We start from the raw sequence: 19,535 nt of genomic DNA on the forward strand, positions 1-19,535 counted from the left end.
AATCCTAATCCATAAGAAAGGGGACGCCAAAGACTTGAAAAATTATAGACCGATCAGCTTACTGTCCGTTGCCTACAAAGTATTTACTAAGGTAATCGCAAATAGAATCAGGAACACCTTAGACTTCTGTCAACCAAAGGACCAGGCAGGATTCCGTAAAGGCTACTCAACAATAGACCATATTCACACTATCAATCAAGTGATGGAGAAATGTGCCGAATATAACCAACCCTTATATATAGCTTTCATTCATTACGAGAAAGCGTTTGATTCAGTCGAAACCTCAGCAGTCATGGAGGCATTACGGAATCAGGGTGTAGATGAGCCATATGTAAAGATACTGGAAGATATCTATAGCGGCTCCACAGCCACCGTTGTCCTCCACAAAGAAAGCAACAAAATCCCTATGAAGAAAGGCGTCAGACAGGGAGATACGATATCTCCAATGCTATGAACAGCATGTTTACAGGAGGTATTCAGAGGCCTGGAGTGGGAAGAATTGGGGATAAAAGTTGATGGAGAATACCTTAGCAACTTTCGATTCGCTGATGATATTGCCTTGCTTAGTACCTCAGGAGACCAATTGCAATGCATGCTCACTGACCTGGAGAGGCAAAGCAGAAGGGTGGGTCTGAAAATTAATCTGCAGAAAACTAAAGTATTGTTTAACAGTCTCGGAAGAGAACAGCAGTTTACGATAGGTAGCGAAGCACTGGAAGTGGTAAGGGAATACATCTACTTAGGGCAGGTAGAATGGGCTGGTGTGCGTTTGGCAGGCATTCTCAAATCATGAACAGCAGGTTGCCACTATCCCTCAAATGGAAAGTGTATAACAGCTGTGTGTTACCAGTACTCACATATGGGGCAGAAACCTGGAGGCTTACGAAAAGGGTTCTGCTGAAATTGAGGACGACGCAACGAGCTATGGAAAGAAGAATGATGGGTGTGACGTTAAGGGATAAGAAAAGAGCAGATTGGGTGAGGCAACAAACGCGGGTAAACGACATCTTAGTTGAAATCAAGAAAAAGAAATGGGCATGGGCCGGACATGTAATGAGGAGGGAAGATAACCGATGGACACTAAGGGTTACGGACTGGATTCCAAGGGAAGGGATGCGTAGCAGGGGGCGGCAGGAAGTTAGGTGGGCGGATGACATTAAGACGTTTGCAGGGACAGCATGGCCACAATTAGTACATGACCGGGGTAGTTGGACAAGTATGGGAGAGGCCTTTGCCCTGCAGTGGGCGTAACTAGGATGATGATGATGATGATGATGATGATGATGATGATGATGATGATGATGATGATGATGATGATGATGATGATGATGATGATGATGATGATGATGATGATGATGATGATGAGTGCGTATGTGTGTATGGGAATGAATTCTAGAGTTTTACGTGCCAAAACCAAGATTCGATTGTGAGGCTCGCCGTAGACTCCGGATTAATTTTGACCACCAGGCGAGCAACATGCATGCTCACGTGTGCGCGGACAGTCGTCAGCTTGCTAATTCGCCACGCTCTTGGTTTCTGTGTTTGTGGATCCGCGAGCTGCGCGCGCAACACTAGCTGCGCCGTATGCTCGGTATTTTTGACACTTTCGTAAGTAGCAAGTTCAGAGCCGCGATTTTGAAGCGATGCCTTTTCCGATGCCATTTCTTATTGCGCTTTCGTCAGTGGCTATGGCGACGCTCCGCCAGAGTTGTCAATGGTATAAGCGAGCCGAGAACGGCGGATGAAAGAGTCACATATAATAACCGATCGGAAGAGATGGCAACAAAATCATGGCCCCGGGGTCGTATTCCCGAGCGATTACTTTTAATGCGAAAGCATTATAGGTCCCATGAGGTAGAAAATCCGGCGTGGTCAAGGGACATCTAAAATCATCATCATCAGTGGCGTCATCAGTGGCTTGCCAGTAGATAGAAAGATAGAAAATGGTATGGTTTCTTTTTACACCGTTAAGTTCTACTAATGATAGCTAATTAATCTGAAAGAAAGTGAATTAGAGTGAAGTAAATGGAAAAAAAGTTAGAACAAGTCAGAGTAAGGTGGCTTATATATATATATTGCAACAGGTAGCGCCGTCAGTTGTACATCATCGCTCCTTCAAGAGGCGGGACGAGTGTCGTGTGAACTCCTGAAAAACAATTCCCAATATGGTGAACGCGGTTTAAATCGTGGATACGAGACCTACAAAGAGGTGCGAAGTCGTGATAACGCGTTTACCGTTAAATCACCTACGAATTTTAACTATTATTCTTTTTGCACCGATATAACTCATGTTCCGAGCGCATCGTTCCCGCGAGAGAAACACTTGTCGTTCGCGAGAACAGAAACGCGTCGTTTCGGCGTGAGCAATTCCGGTACTTCCGTATGCGATTGTGCGTCCGTATACGCGCTCTGGTCGTAGCCTGAGTGTTTCCTTTACAAAAATGAGTTTAGACTGTTTATAGAAGGTCTATAGACTTCTTATAGACGACGTTGCCTTTCTATAGATTTGGTTTTCTGTTGATACAAAGTCTACAGACAGACTATAAACGAAAGTCCATAAAGTTTATATTTCTTCTTGTCTACTAACATTCTATAGATGGACCGCAGAACAAAGTCGATAAGATGTTTGTTTCTTTTTGTCGGGAGCTACTACAATGCGTTGAACGATTTACAGGCTCAGGTGAATTTGTAATTGGGTAATTATCTCTATAGACAGTCTATGGACGAAAATCAATACAGTCTCTATTTACTTTTGTCCATTATTTTTCTATAGACTGTCTGTAGACGAAATCCATATGGTTTCCATTTCATTTTGCCTACTCACATTCTATAAACGGTCTATAGAAGAAGTCGATAAGATGTTTGTTTCTTTTTGTCTATGTCCCCTCTATAGACTGTCTACAGACGAAAGTCGATACAATCACTGTTTACACGCACACACGCACACACACACACGCGCGCACACACACACACACACACACACACACACACACACACACACACACACACACACACACACGCACGCACGCACACACACACACACACACACACACACGCGCGCGCGCGCACGCACGCACACGCACACGCACACACACACACACACACACACGCACGCACGCACCCGTGTTAAGCAACAGAAAGCTGCATCGGGAGTTTTTATGTAGCTCTAAAATTCATCTAATTTTAATAATTGAGAAATTAAGGAACACTAATTATCTAATCAGGGGGAATGCAAAAAAATAATCTGAGTATCTCCAAACGACGGCAAACAACATTACCTTGATTCTCTCCAGCTACATAGCGTTCGCATATTTTTAAAGTATGGCTCAAATTAAGTGAAACACCCCGTATACTTCTTTGCAATTCAAATTATTTTCCATGGTTTCCTATATTACCGCCGGTGAAGGCCATAGGGTGGGACGTCACCAAAAGTCATGTTAGCTTGTGCAAACAGCCCGTATACCGATTGTAGTAAGGCGTGAGATGAAGTAGAAAACAGCCGATACTGTAAAATTCTTATTGCTGCAGGTTTACATGCCGTCAATAGATTGGCAATATATAAAAATCGTTAATCGGCGGCCCAACCCGTGTGCGCTGTAACCAAGCGCAGGTACCGGTGGATAAAACGGAGCTGCGTTTGATATAAGCCACTGAAGTTATATACTCCTGAGATTGCTATAGGGCCTATTTGTAGACTTTAGTATACACATAGTGCGTACCTCCACCATTTGTTGACCACACGATATGATCTACGTAGTCGCTTTCGGCAATCCCAAGACTGTTTTCACAGTTGTCATAACATGACTTCTGCGGCAGTAGAATAAAGAAAGCAAAACGCCGATCCAATCGGGATAATTGATGTTACGAACGCCAATTTAACTACAAGTGCATTCCAAACAGGCATCAAGCTAACAGCACACAGACTCGTAATGTTTGTAGAAGACAACGCAGATTTTGTGAGTGTGCGATGAACCGATGTCGCGCATGTGGTGTGCGCGTTGTGTGCCGTCGGATTCTCAGATATCATTCACATTGTCCTCATATCTCGGCTACATCACTAACATCGGGTGATTTTTCGTTCACTGATATCCTGCAGGACTATAAACTCAAAGTTTCTCATTCACTTAAAATAGGTGCCAAATCCTCTGAGCCCACACAGCATTTTGCAGGTGGTATGCCTGCGCGGCCACGCATATGCGTACGCCATTGCTGTACTGATTGCTTTGACCTATCATCGAAACAGAAAACTTGCGCTAACATATGTGCGAGTATCACATTTGGTAGTACGCTGGAAGATATGCTGCAAATGCACTGTATTACTCATCGTAGCTGGCGATAATGTAAACACCTGACGGGCCCTGTAACGGGTTTTACAAACAGCGCATTCATCCAAGCGTGCGTTCAGAGCGTTTGTAATACAACGTGCCAGCGCATTTGCTTCATCCATGAAAGAAAAATGATAAATGGAAAAGAAAAGCAACCCGTTCCGCGCGCAACGCGGCCAGAGAGAGAGAGAGAGAGAAATAGAAGAAAACAAGAATAAGGAAAAGCCGCTCGGACTTCTCGGAGCACGCGCGCCCTCGGCGCCCGGAGCTCCTGCGCATGCGCAATGGCCGTGTGCCATCTGTCCACGTCAATTTGAGTTCTCAACGAGTGCGTCAGGCACGTAAACGCTTGTAGCGGTGTACAGCGTCTGCCTGAACCTTGGTGTCTGTGTATGCGTGTCTTATTTGTGGCACCACACGTCAACTACACTGAATGGTAAGTTTTAGCAAAGATGTTTTCCGTCAATAGCTCATGATTAGGTGAGCGCTTTTCTTAGCGCGAACTGGCTGCATGTAGCGCAGGCGACTGGGGCATAGTACCGGTTGGTTGTTTTCATGGTTTGATAACGCGCTCTTGTTCTCACTTCTACTATACGGAATGCTGTACGTCAAGCGATCGCTCACGCTTGTTAATTTTAGCGTCATAGTTGATGTGCGTAACAAAGGAAGTACACTATGCTTTAACTTGATACTGAGCTGCCACTACGCGGATTATGTGTGTTAAGCAGGCAGTGTGGTAGATCTCATTTCGTGGCGCTCAATCCGGCCGCAATGAATGCTGCGCCGCGTGTGTAGTGAAATGCTCGTGACATGCTTTACGTATATATTTCGAAATTGTGTTAGCATGAAGAATTTTCAAACAGAGACTTATATTTGAATAACTGCTAGCGTACTCGGATGAAAGGCGGTGTTTGCGGGGCATGCATCAGCAGTGTGTGCGCTGCCGTTCTCGTATAGTGTAAAAGTAGCAGTATTTATAAGGTTCCTGGCAACCAATCTAAATAATTTTGAGAATTCACCGCAAGCACAACGCTAGACTTGAAGAAATATCTAGATTCACCCAATCTAAATATATGCAACCGCAAAAGCTTTTGGAGCATGAAACCTGCGATAAGTTCAACCACTCGCAGCTTCGCAACTTGGCCGAAAAAAATAGGGAAGAATAAATTAGTCGCTCGGGGAAGCACCTTTACATGTTTCAAACTGAAGGCATTGCGTTTGACGATAGTCACAACAGTTTAGTTAGGACAGTTTAGCAACAGAAGTTATTTGGAAAGCGTTAAGCGCCTTTCGATGCTTCGGCGTTATGTAGTTTACGTGCTGTTAATCCCTAGGCAGCCGCTGGCGCAGACTCGCATTGTGCCAATCGTGCACGGTACGAAACCTTTGTCGTGCGTAATAAGTGTTCCGGTTTTCAATACTGCTGCATTTAGTGCCGTCGTCTTGGACAGACTGTATACTACATGCGCTGTAGAATAGAAAAAAGAGCCAGATTATTCATTCGGTGGTCTTTTCTTAGTAGATAACGCACAGATTATTCAAATAATTTAGTGCACATTGCTCTTGTTCTACCCTTATCAACACACCTATGAGATCGTAACATGTTTTAGCTGATAAGTAACGTTATAAATACGCCCCCCTTCATGTGCATTCTACTTAAAATTGCGGCAAATGTATTCATCTCGAAGTATGAGAAAAGAGACACTGCAGACTGTTCTAAGCGGTAATAAATTGCAATTCTTAACGTGATTTTTCAAAACTGCAGTAACTATTCTGGACATGCTTGTTCGGCACGGGCATATTGCATTAACACCCGAAATATGTGCACAGTCGAGCGGGTATATTTGTTTGAGCAATTATTATTATAGCAGTCGTTTGTAATTCTCGCACTTGTTTTATTCTGATAAGTACACTGTGTGCCACATGAACCTGTCTTGAAACGAAACGTACCGTTGCTGGCACCGGCGACCATTACGGTGGTCTCACTGCTCATCATACTGTAACATAACGAAACATCACAATGGAACTGATTCATACTGCCATGTGGTCTTTAGTCAAAGGTAAACCAAGTTAACTAGAGACATAAGTGATGAGAGCAAATTATATACAGAACTGCTATTTAACCGTAAAAATAACTAATTGAATAGTTTTCCCTCACTTGTTGCATTTGCTTGACGTGTGTGTCTCTGTGTCCTTGTCTTCAGTGCTCTGCTCGTGTGGTCATCAATTACCAACTTGCCCAAGGCCTTGTCAGCTTTATTAAACAAGGGATTCAATTCAGTAATCTAATAGTGCATATCAAGTGACTGACGTGTTATTCGTTTTATCTAAATATTATGGACTGGCAGGACTTGGGAAGCATTAAACCACAATATTTTTTTATTCCACTTAAGCTGCGGGTGGTCATAGCTTGCCAGGGAATTTGCATGAAAACAGCCAGGGAAGGCTTGGAAAAAGATCGGGGAATTTTAATATGTCCACATAAGTATGCTGTCTTGTTATATGTCAAAGTTTCCAGAGAATCCCTCTAATAAATACATTTTTAAAACGTTTCACCTTATAAAAAGTTGAGGCAAATTCGTAGAATTTATTGAAAGAAAAATGAAAGTGAAGCATACTTACATGGCACTTGTTACTCAATTTTTTTGCGTTAACTAAGATTCCTGAACCTCGAAACCTTAGAAAGATTACTCATGTTTGAGGGCATCTTAAATAATTTACTGTGATAGCATTCATTCAAACTATAGTTTCAGTCTTGTTTCCTAGGAGGTGCATATCTGTCGTGCCATGACACAAAGTGCTCGCGTGGTATTTCGGGTGCGAGCGTGTTAGCATACCCAAGAGGCCTCATTATCTGCAAGAAATTAAGTCACCATATCAATATAATCAATCCGTCTGCCTTCTATTGAAGTTATGGCCAATGACCCATTCATTTAACAGTATGAAAAGAGATTAAAATGTGTATTAAGGAAAATAAACTGCAATCTTTGGCATGATACTGTGAATACTCAAGTTACTCTTCTGAGCATATCCCTCTGCGCGGGCATATTTAATTACCAGCCCAAAAATGCACAGACAGTCCAACTCGGTAACCTTGTTTCAGCAATTGATATCGAGATTATTTGGGATAATTACAATGATGTGTCATATATGAACTTGTCTTAAAAGCAACATACTGTTGCTGTAGCACCAGCAGCAGTTGGGACTATTTAATTGTTCATCTGACCGGGGTTGTTGGAGAAGTATGGGAGAGGCCTTTGCCCTGCAGTGGGCGTAACCAGGCTGCTGATGATGATGATGATGAATTGTTCATCATGCCATGAAATGAAACATTGCATAATAGTACTGATTTGTATTCACAAGCAGTCATTATTCATGCTTAAACCGCATTGAGTATTGACTTAAATGGTTTGAGTAAATATATGAAGCTGCTTAATGAACATACAAAGAATACACAATTATTTGCTGCATACACTTTCAGCATCTTTGGAACATATGACACGAGGACAAGGCAGGCCTGTTGGCCTTGCTTGCCAAGGGGAAGCAGTTTGTAAATCTGTAGTCTCTTTCGATCATAGCGTAAGACCTGCATTTTAAGAAAATTAATATACCGCGCAATAAAAAGAGTTAGTTCAATATCGGTACACTTGTTTTCTTTTTTTCATTGCATGATTCAGCACCAGTGGAATTGCTTAAATTTTTTTTCTGTTTATGCAACATATAAGAGTACAGCTGGTTCGAGAGCATTATTAAGCTATCGACATTAATACATACGTACAGATGAGGAGCAACACGAGAACACACATAATATACATGCAAAAAATTTTTGCCGCCATATGTAAGCATAAATCTTAACTAACTTGTAGATAGCAGATAGCTAGGATATTTCGTTCAACCCGATGCATTGCATGCAAGTGTAATATTTCTTAAATGTGCTCGTGCACAAATAGTCATGCAGTCTTGCATAAAGATTGACGGCTACATGCATTTAAGATTTTTCGACTGCTTCCATCCGCATGCATGATTTTCTATGTACAATTCCCTGGTTATGTTCCCATATGCATGCTGGATGTAGTTCATATATATAGACATTTCCAATAGACTGCTTATTAACAGCCCCAGCAACGAGGGCTTATATATAATCGAAACGTATTTGGCAAAATGTATGGTTTATCAAGCTAGTATATAGGGTGTCGATCCCGGCTAGTTTAGCCAATCTGGGCAATGAAAATACAAGATTTAAAAAGAACATGGTTCAAGATATACTATTATAAAAAGCCCTACAGGTCACATCTCTGACGGCTGATCACCATCAGTCTTAAATTCGGATCTTACTGCAGCGTCTTTTTTTTACATTATTCTTCGTTGAATAGCTTCACTGAAGTTATGTTAGCTCGGACACCCTATATTGACAATAATCGACAAATAGTGTAAGGCTAAAGTCTATGGATTAACTATAGACTGATCTGCAGGAATTATCTACAGACAGTCCATGGACTTATGACCTTACACTTTTTGTAGGCTAGTCTCAAAAATGTGTGAGTCTATAGACACTTTATAAATTGTCTATAGATTAATGAAAATTCTTGTTTGTATACAAATGTGTGCATAATTTCTGTAGAGAAAAGTCTATAAGAATATAGAGTTCTACTTTGGTAGACTTAAGTCTATATGATGTCTATAGACAAATGTCTATAGATAGTCTGTAGACATTTGCTTATAGACATTTTGTAGACTCAGTCTGCAAAAGTAAAACATTATATAGCTCTATTTTTGCAGACTGAAGTCTATGGAATGCCTTAGAAAAATGTCCATAGATAGTCTATAGACATTTGCTTAGACATTTTATTGATTTCGGTGTACAAAAGTAGAACTGCTGTTTAGAGTTCTATTTTTGTGGACTGAAGTCTATAAAATGTCCATAAGCCAATGTCTAGACATTTGTATTGACATGCATAGACATTTGTCTATATATATTCCATGGACTTCAGTCCACGAAAGTATAACTGTACAACCCTATACACTTTTGTCTATAGACATTCTGCAGACATTTGTCTACAAACGCGAATTTTCATTAGTCTATAGACAGTGTATAGAGTGTCTGTAGATTCAGACATTTTATAGCCAATTCTATAAAAGGTGTATGGCCATAAGTTTATAGACTGTCCATAGACTTGTCTAAAAATGTCTATAAACCGTCTAGAAACATTTGTTCATAGAGAGTCTATAGATATTTATCTATAGACATTCTATAGACTTCAGTCTACAGAACTGTATAAGCCTATACACTTTTGTCTATAGACATTCTGCATACGTTTGTCTGCAAACGTGTTTTCATTATTCTACAGAAAGTCAATATACAGTCTACAGACCCAGACTTTTATAGACTAGTATATAAAGAGTGTATGGCCATAAGTCTATAGACTCTCTATAGACTAGTCTAGAGAAGTGTCTATAGACAGTCTATATACTTCATAGACAAATGTCAACAGACTGTCTATAGACATATAAAAAATTTGTAGGGGTCCAAACGCGGATTGGGAGTGAGTGCTCTCCACCGCAGGGCGGCGCTCCGTGGTAGAGCGTGTGGACCGCTCTGGATGTGTGCCATTGGAATTCAGGGTTAGTTCGCAAAACACAAATTCGCAAAACAACACAAGCCTCTGGGGTTGTGCGAGCGCCTCCAACGGTCGACTACGTGCCTGGACCCTTTGTTACACCGCTGGCAAGTGCCAACTAGCCTCTCCCACGGTGGTGCAGCATTGCTCTGCCGCCTATGGCTGGGTGCGTCAACGCATTTACGAACGCTTGTTCCTTACCGCGTCGGGATGACCTGCAGACCAACGTGTAACTTTTGTGGATCTGAAGAAAGCGTTGAGCGCTTGTCGTGCATCTGTCCTCGGCACGACACCAGGCGCATCTCTCTACAGAGACCACCGCTGGTGCGGCCAAACTCCGGAACATTTTCCCGAGGCGAAAATTATTGGGCCAAGCCAGATCCTTCCATGGTGCAGAGATTATATTCTCGGAGTTCTGCAGTTTTTGAAATGCACGGCCTCGGTGACCGCTTATCGTCCTCCCGTGTGTCCTCTTTCCATGCGCGCAACGTTCCCTCTGTTCCTTCTTTTTATATGTTCTGCGTTTCTTTTTTCTTACCCTCATGTCGACTAGTAAGGACACTTGCCTGGTTAACTTCCCTAACTTTCTTCTCCTTCCTTTTCCTCTCTCTCTTTCTCTCTCTATCTCATTATAAGAAACGTATGCCGGCATATATGTGGCTTGTGTTTAATAGCTAGTGTATTCATAATTAATTAGGCAACTATACTTATTTACATATTACCACATTTATTTACATATATACATTGTATAAGTGAGACCGATGTGGCGATCTTGAAAACGCGTTGTTATCCTCTTCAGTCACCAATTCATCCAGCCCACTCAAACGTTAGTTCCAGCGCATTTTTCTTTCTTTCCATTTTCTAGCTCTTTCACCATTATTTCAAGTTTACTGCAGCACGGCTGACAATAATTTTCAGTTCTTCAGTATGTTTTGTGGAGCTACCAAATGTAGGCTTCATGCATGAAATGTGGACTTCATGCATGAAAACGCCGTCTATTGGCAATATCGACTACGCCGGTGCAGTATATTTCCAAAATGCCCACACAGCCACCTAAATGCAGCACGTGTAATGCGAGAAATCAGCCTTCATGATGCGATAAATTTCTAATCCACTACCGCTGATAACTCTCACACCGGTGATTTTCGGCGCGAGAGTTAGTGGTGAAACGTCACTTCTGGACGTACTGGTCGTTTAACGTAGTATGTTCCCTTGCATTCGCAAGTTCTATTACTATAATGTAGCCTTGTATTACGGCCTTTACATTATCAAGTTTTCTGTAATGCTAACGATGCAAGCTAAGTTAACACATATATTCGATTGGATTGTTTTATTTTAGCATCAAAGTGTACATGACGGCGGGAACCTGGAGTAAAAGCTGCATCAAGGCAGCTTGGCACAGCCTCAAGAGAGCAATAAAAATGGTCAAGAAAATATAGTAGCTATAGAATACAATACCAAGAGTAAAGTGAAAATTAGACGATCCAACAAACCCACCACTGTCAGCGAAAGATCGAGTAGCGTAAGGTTTCCACTGGCTACGACTAATTAACTTTTCTGCCATCACGTCTCGCACTGACGTCACAATTGTTCTTCTGACGTCGTTCTTCTATGCAAACTGGACTCAGTCTGGTTAACCTCTTTTCCTTTCCTTGTTCCCTTCTTTCTCTCTCTCTCAAGCCTCCCACAATGGCGATGGTATACCAGCGGTCACAATAGACTGTTAAGAGCGTTTCGATCAATCAATGGAAACAATTACACACTATAGTTATAAGCAATTAGCGGTTACAAATGACAATACACAATGCTAATGTATACAACACATAATTTTGCACACAACCGAAAAAAAGAAGCATATGAGAGGAGACAAAAATTGGCAGTATGAACACCTTTTTTTTTTCTTTTTACGAAACAACCTTAAGGTGGACCTGGATTTAAGAAAGTGTGAAAGTAGTTCTTGAAATGATGCCTCTGGAAGACAAATGTTTACTTGGGATAAGTCACTAGTTAATTGAGGTAATATGTTTTCTAATGTGTGCAGACCGTATGTGGTTCGGTATGTGCTAAGCTCCCAAGGATCTCGTTTGTAAGAGCAACATAGCGTGTAGTCAGGCAGATTTATTACTGGGATGATATCATATTTCAAGAAAAAATGGCTGGTGTGATATAGCAGTGGTGCACGTTCAACTATGCGTGAAAAGCTTTTTGTAGTACATGTAGTTTTCGCAAGTTATCCTGGGTTGTCGAGCCCCGGCTTAAGATGTCGTAATGTAGACGAGAATGGAATAGAGATAGATATATTGTAATTTTCACATTGGTCGGTAACACGTGACGATTATGATAGGCGATACTAACAACTTGTGACAGATTTGTTATAAGATGATCGACGTGATCATCCCGGGTGATCGTTTTGCTGAAAATAACACTTAATGTTTTAAAAGACGATACAATTTCTAAAGAAACAGATCTAAAACATATGTCACTGGTTAAATAACACATAAAAGGCGCAGCATCTTAACTTTACAGACAAGTAAGATATATTTAGCGTAAAGCACTCTGAGATATTCGTCCTATATTGTTTTTTTTCTTGGTTCTTTACTTGTGTTACCGTCCGATATAACAAACAATTGTGTATTCGATTTTCTAAATAACTCCATCAATGTCAATGACGTCACGTCAGATGCCCTCTGACGCAGGAAGGCTCGAGTTTTAGTGGCAACTAGGAGAGAGCAATAAGAATGGTCAAGTAAATATAGTAGCTACAGAATACAATACCAAGAATAAACAGAAGATTAGACGATCCAACAAACCCACCACTGTCAGCAAAAGATCGAGTAGAGTAAGGTTTCGACAGGCTATGACTAATTAACTTTTCTGCCATCACGTCTCGCACTGACGTCACAACTGTTCTTCTCATGTTGTTCTACTATGACATTTAGAAGTTCCGAGGACATAGACCAAACCTCATGGAAACAACAAAAAAAGAAAGGCGCGTGGGGTCTTCTGCCTTTCACCACTGACGTCATCTTCTCAAGACGTGCTGACGTCTTGCGAAGCACTGCACAATGAAGGATTACCGTTTCCAAAGAGTTTTGTCCTGACATCTAGTCTTTGCATTCTGTCTCTTCATTTTCTTTCTGCAGCACTCATAGCTTTTATTGGCGTTTCTCTGAATGGAAGTGATGCAGAGCGTAATGAAATTGAACTTCGATTTTCGGAGCTAAGGTGCTAGTGAGACACAAGACTAACGTCAATTAATCCCAACGACACCACAAGGTAACCGTAAGGTCACGAAATATTCACTACAGTTTGCGTGAGGATAAATGGAGGTGCCAGAACGTGCCGCCATTATACCTCTGTGGCCCTACTGTAAATGCACCCGGATGGGAGTTGTTGTTGTTGATGATGATGATGATGATGATGATGATGATGATGATGAAGAGTAGATAGTGCTCTTCGCTCGAGCTCTTCGCACAGTGTTCTGACAATAGAGAGCTTTAGTGCTGCGCCACGACGATACGTATGCAGCACGCAAGCGCTTCGGGAAACGTGGCAGCGCGTGTCAAGACCGCGCCTTTCGTACATGGGAGTGCCCACTTATACGTAAACTTAAGTACACCTCTTGCGCCATCTGAAAGAAAAAAACAAAAGCGCTTGTTATGTACAGCCAAGCCAAGCAAATCCACACGTGCTAACCGTATTCCTAGCCATGGGTTCTATTCTCGACGCTCATTGCAGTTGCACGGCTGCCATTATCGCCATCTCGATTCTCTCATTGGTTGTCCTGAGGTCGTAGGCGCTGACTACGGAAAGGGGGCGGGGGGGGGGGGGGTTGTTCCGGGTTCCGAGCCCCGCCCGAAGTTTTCTGCGGCGAGGAGGGCAGTGGCCCTCCCCCAGGCAATGCCTAAGCCTACACCCCTCCCCCCCAAAAGCTCCATTACCAGAGTTCTGTCACCCACATCATTATAGGTTTCTTTTGTGTTGCCTCTATCTTGTCACTTACAATTTTATTTTATCCGCCTTAATCCTTCTCCCTGCGCAGGATATCCAACCGGAACTACCTCTGGTTAACCTCCCTGCCTTTCTCTGCATTATTTTCTCTCTCTCTCCCTCTATTGTGGCCAAAAACTTACTGCATAATTGTTGGTGTGGACGTGCATGGCTTTTAATTCATACTTTCGCTTTATTTCTACAAATCAGGTAAATTGAACGAAAAGCTTGCCGCCATTTATTTCGGTCCCCACAGCCGTTTTGAAACGTGAAAATCTCTACCGACTTTTATAACAATTCCCTTCAACTTTTCATTATAAAAACGGACCGCAAGGTTGTCATTAGGAAGTTATAATGTAATTACTTTTATTATGTTGTTACGGTAATAAACCAGTAATAATTACTGTAATAAACGATCGCGTTCGGCATCACTTCTTTTGGCCCGATCTTTACCGCTCCATTCGTCGCTACGTAGCTGCATGCGAACCGTGCAAACGCCGAAAGAAACCACCTATGCCTCCTGATGGCCTCCTTCAGCCCCTTGACAACCTATCTGACTCCTTCTTCCGAGTTGGTCTTGACCTCCTTGGTATCTTTCCCTGGCTCTACTGCTGGCTACAAATGGATTGCTGTTGCTACGGGTGCATTACCTGTTACGCAGTTACGCGCGCACTCCCTACCAGTTGTGCTATGGACGTCCCTGATTCCCTGCTACATGACGTCACCTTACATCATGGAGCCCCCTGTCAACTCCTCACCTACCGTGGCTGCACTTTCTACCCAGCGTTATCGATGATCTGCTTCGCTCCTGCGCGACAAAACAGAAGTTTACGACGGCTTACCACCCACAAACCAACGGCTTGACAGAACGATTCAACCGGATGGTAACTGACATGCTTTCTATGTATGTCTCTTGGGACCATCAAGACGGGGACGCCGCGTAGCCCTTCGTTACATTTGCCTACAACATACCGCTGGGTTTTCACCCTTTTATCTCTATGCTTTTATCTGATGTTTGACCGCAACCCAACGTTACCTTTTGACACTATCATCCCTGCTGCCGACCATTTGCGCACTGAGTACGCTCGCGATGCCATTTCCAGAGCTGACGAGGCACGTCAGATTGCTCGCCATCGCCTAACGATGTCGCAAGGCCAACAGAAGCACCGCTATGACTCTCGCCATCGTGACGTTATCTATGCCCCGGGTGCCCTTGTACTTCTGTGGACTCCCACTCGGCGCTTGGGACACCAAAAAATTGCTTTCCCGGTACTCCAGACCCTACCGTCTCTAAAGACGTGTAACAGACTTCACTTACGAGATTGGTTCCCCTCGAGCCTTCCTCTCCCTCCGTTTCGCCCCCTGTAGAGGTTGTTCACGTGTCCCAACTTAAACTTTAGCGCTCCCCTACACCATAATAGCAAGCACCGTGACGGTGGTTCAGCAGCTGGGGGTCATGCTGCGGTCATAATTCTCAAGAGGAGCGTCGATGAGGCAGACGCTTTTGATCTGGCTGGCGCATTCAACCATATGGTTCAGTACTTGCTCTCCTTGTATATTGTAAATACGTTTCCCTGTTCTTCCTGCCTACACGTAACAATATGAATGGATTGCTTTGGTTTTTTCGTGCAAATGATATCATCCTGCGCAGGTAACGCACTTGTAGTGACGTAATTTGAGATAAATTTGGTAGGCCATTTTTATTAAAAAAAAGTATTCAACATAAAAGAGTACACGATGGGTATACATCTTCCAGACACCTCGAAGATATTCCAGTATGTCTCCCAAGTTATAAGAACACAAGGGTTAAAATGCTTACTAGCGGCAACGTGTAGGTCGCTTTATATATGCGTCTCACAAGAAGTTGGTTGGACGGTTTGCTGTAAAGACGGATTTTTTCGTAAATGCTCTTTGTCATTGATCAACCGCGTTGGTTAATATGTTTATCAAGACTGACTGAAATACTTTTTCATACGAAGAATTCTAGAATAAGATGTTTTCGTGAATATACGCTCTGCTTGTCTGCTCTTGCCCATCACGTTCATGTAACAAGGCCATGAGCAAAGATGCACGGTAGCATGTCGTTAGCATGCGGCTCCTTAGGCCACACACGGCCGCCATGCAAAGCGCGCGCTGGAGGAGATCCGGATTCACACAACACTCTAAGAACATTTTACACGCTTCGGGGTGTATATGTTGGGCAGTGGCTTTGTCCCGCAAGGATAATCGCAATGCCTATTACCTGCCTTGTTTTTCCCCAACGCTGCGCACGGCTACTTTCCTATCAAGAATGCTTTGTCGCGCTGATTATGTACATGCCCTTCGTAACCTGGAAGCATCGGGTGCGCAGCGGTAAAGAAAGGAAAGGCAAGCTGGATACATGACGATTATCGTTGGAGGAAAATATGCGCCCTAAACCTTGTTAGCTGTTTTTAGAGTGAACCCGCTGTTACACGCAGCACCACATCTGTGTCGCTTAGAGATAACTACATGAGCCGGTGTGAGGGCGTATATGTTTTATGTGGTGATTTATGGTTTCTTCAGGAAGACCAGAGGATCGATGACTGGCACTAATTTGTCGGTCGAGATTCCGTGCCACATGTCTGACTTACTCGGAACGACACATCAAAGAAGCAACACTTGCGCGAAGAGGTAAAGAAGACTTCGGTTGAAAACATGAAAAAATTGGTGTAAGTGCCTTTGATACCTGCTATATGCCTGTCGAATCAGTGCATCTGATGCCAAGTCGGTACTAAGGTGTACTGCACTATGCTCTCGTGACGCCTTGTGCGACGTATTCAGAGAGCTTGAAAAGATGGCCAAAAGAACGCTATATGTAAAGTATACGCCAGAATGATATGCCAACGCGTGAAAACCAACTCAAACGCAAGTTTCCCTTTTCCGCGTTGGTTGCTGCGCATGAAACAACAGCGATTCGTTCACAGAAACTTGGCTTTGGAGCCAGAGCGCGCTCTTAACGCCCGGCTGGGCACCGACTGCACGTCTCACTTCCCTGAGCCACCGCGGTGGACCTTGAGGAGCAAGCTGAACTTTTCAAGCCTGTTTATCAACCATATCATTTTTACATAAATGTGCATACAATATTGTTAGTACAAAATGAGTCCCAAAGTTAGGAAATGTCAGGGAGACTCCCATAAATGAACAAAATGAAAAAAAGAGAGAAATCACATCGAGCAGGGGTTGCGTTAACCTAAATGACAAGTTAGAAAAAAGCAGAAGACATTGTAAAAAAAAAACAAAATATAAAGCTGTTTGGTAAAAGATGACAAAGAAAAGATTCTTTGTAATAACAAGCATAGCACTTAACAGTACAATACAATAAAAATAGAAGCAATATAACAATTAGCATTATTGCAATCCCGAAAGTCGATTAGAATGAAGAGAGCTGTCCCAAGTTAATCAGGTGAAAAGGGGCTCTTCTTTATTTCTCGTTGTTCTATTTCCGTTCTATTACTTGCAATTTTATTATAGCGTGATTACATATCAAAACTACCATAAAGTTCGGCGTAGTACGGAGCTCAAGGCGCTTGTCTACTTTGGCGGCAAGGAGCGCTTCCAGACACGCCTACTTACTTACGTGTTCATAAATTCGGGCGCATTACCTTGAAAACCGCCCAGGCCGCCGCTTTGCAAAATTCTCTGGCCACCGACTGCTTCTGGGGCGCTGTCTCAACAGCATCGACGGTGTAGCGCCGCTGCGATCGAAGGCCTTGCAGCTCGGCCAGGAAGAATCCGATCGGGTTGAACAACACCAGAGAAAGCGGTGCCACCAGGTACAAGTAACCAGCGAAGTCCGGATGGCTCCGGCCAAACACAGACTCCACTGAAAGAAACAGAGTGCGCAAGGGACATCTCACAGCAGAGCGCCGAGGCTGAGGATAGGATATGTGAACGGTGCTTGTGCTAATAATTAATTTTCGCCAACGCCGTCGGCTTATTGGCACGATGCTTGCGATTGCACTACTTTGTAGCGTTTCACCTTATTGGGCAAGCGTAAGCAAACCACTCAGACAAGGGCGAATGCAGAGAAACGAGACTAAACAGGTCCCGTATCTACAAAAAGGCCTTACGCTAGAATTGCTCGTAAGAAAAAATTCCAGCCTATACTGATGCTCGATAAACTATTTAGCCAAGGTGGCCATCCAATGCCAAACAGCACTTACGAGCGAGAAGCATATTGAATTCGGCCCCAGGTGAAGCAAAAACTCTCAACTGAATTTTCTTTGGAAATACATGGCGGAATAAATGAGAACAGATGAAAAAGCAGTCATAAACGTTGACCACTTGACTTTGTCGTCAGTTCTCGCTCAGAAATCCGCTTCTTGCCTTGTCAAACATAACAAAAATTAGAGAAATTTTCAAAGCGTGCGTCACATTACCTGGAAGTACAGGCGAGTGCACCAGCATTTCTTTTATCAGCTTGACCAAGAAGTCGTTCAGTTTCACCCAGAAGTAGTTTTTCTGAGCGACAAACTGAAGACAAAATCACGTAGTGAACGTTTAATATTCCGCTTTTTCTTTCATCTTTTGTTCCGCCATATTTTTAATAAACGCCACTTAATAGCTTGCGCTTCACCTGTTCAGTCTCGTTTCTCCGTGTTCGCTTTTGTCCGAGTTGTATCCCTTACGCTCACTAGCTTAATAACACTGGTGATTGATTCAAATTGGCACAATTGTCAAATGACAAATTGTTAAAATGAGCAAAAGGCACATGGAGGAGTAAATGTACGCAACTATGTAGGCATCTCTCTCATGCAGAACGCGTGGATCCATGAAGCTGAAGCCTTCAGAACACTTTGAACACGTCATTGAATGAACATACCATGTTACCACACGAATAGTTCATCCATCAGGCGCAGCACAGCGCCTTGTATGGTTGTCTTACAAATGTCGCCTAGTTCGTGGGAAACCAAAGCCTGTTTTCAAGCCCTTCTATAGGATTGCGATGGCATGCAGAATAACAACACAAGGGCAAACTCAGAGCAAATGTTGCTGCGGATACCGACTTATTGTTCTTCCATTTAAGCCGGACTCTGTCCCTATATCGACCTGTTATGGAGGTCGTATTGCATAACATAAGGGTAAGAAAATGATCCACACTGTCACATGCAACAGAACATGTTCACTTGAATAAAGGCCGACTTTGATTGCAGGCAGGCCGTCATTAAATAATTGTACGGTCCGAGAACAAAAAGTTAGGAAGTTGCCAGCAGAGCTAGTCATCATGGTGCGAAATGATCACCGACCCATCGATGTTCCGAGAGCGTTGCCAGATGAGGTGAAAACTTACAAATGCGCATTCTACCGTGCTGTCTTTCGGATATCCTTCAGCTTCACGTGGCTGAGCGTCGGTGTGCCACAATTCACAATGGTCATTACCCTGTTTATCTCGTTGAAGATCAAGGAGAGCTGGTCATAACAGACGAATCTAGTTCTACACTAGTTCTTTCAACCGCGTACCTTGCGCAGTCAAGGAGAATCCGATAAGCGGATGTCGGGACCGCAGGGTTACTGTGCAGAATTTGCACGGTAAATTTTAGAAAGTATATTTCTCGTATGCGTCAGTTCGGGTCGAAGGCAA

General features: G+C 43.0%; 1 protein-coding gene across 1 annotated transcript in view; it reads right to left on the reverse strand.

The window, feature by feature from the left end:
* Window positions 1–19,535, reverse strand: part of LOC142570447 (uncharacterized) — a 133,315-nt gene that overhangs the window by 101,222 nt on the left and 12,558 nt on the right. Inside the window, exon 3 of the mRNA XM_075678831.1 lies at window positions 17,557–17,777. Within this exon, the coding sequence (XP_075534946.1) occupies window positions 17,557–17,777 (221 nt within the window). The remainder of the gene's footprint in view (window positions 1–17,556; window positions 17,778–19,535) is intronic.

This window comes from Dermacentor variabilis, chromosome 2 (genome assembly GCF_050947875.1).
Source record: "Dermacentor variabilis isolate Ectoservices chromosome 2, ASM5094787v1, whole genome shotgun sequence".
Taxonomy (NCBI): Eukaryota; Metazoa; Arthropoda; class Arachnida; order Ixodida; family Ixodidae; genus Dermacentor; species Dermacentor variabilis.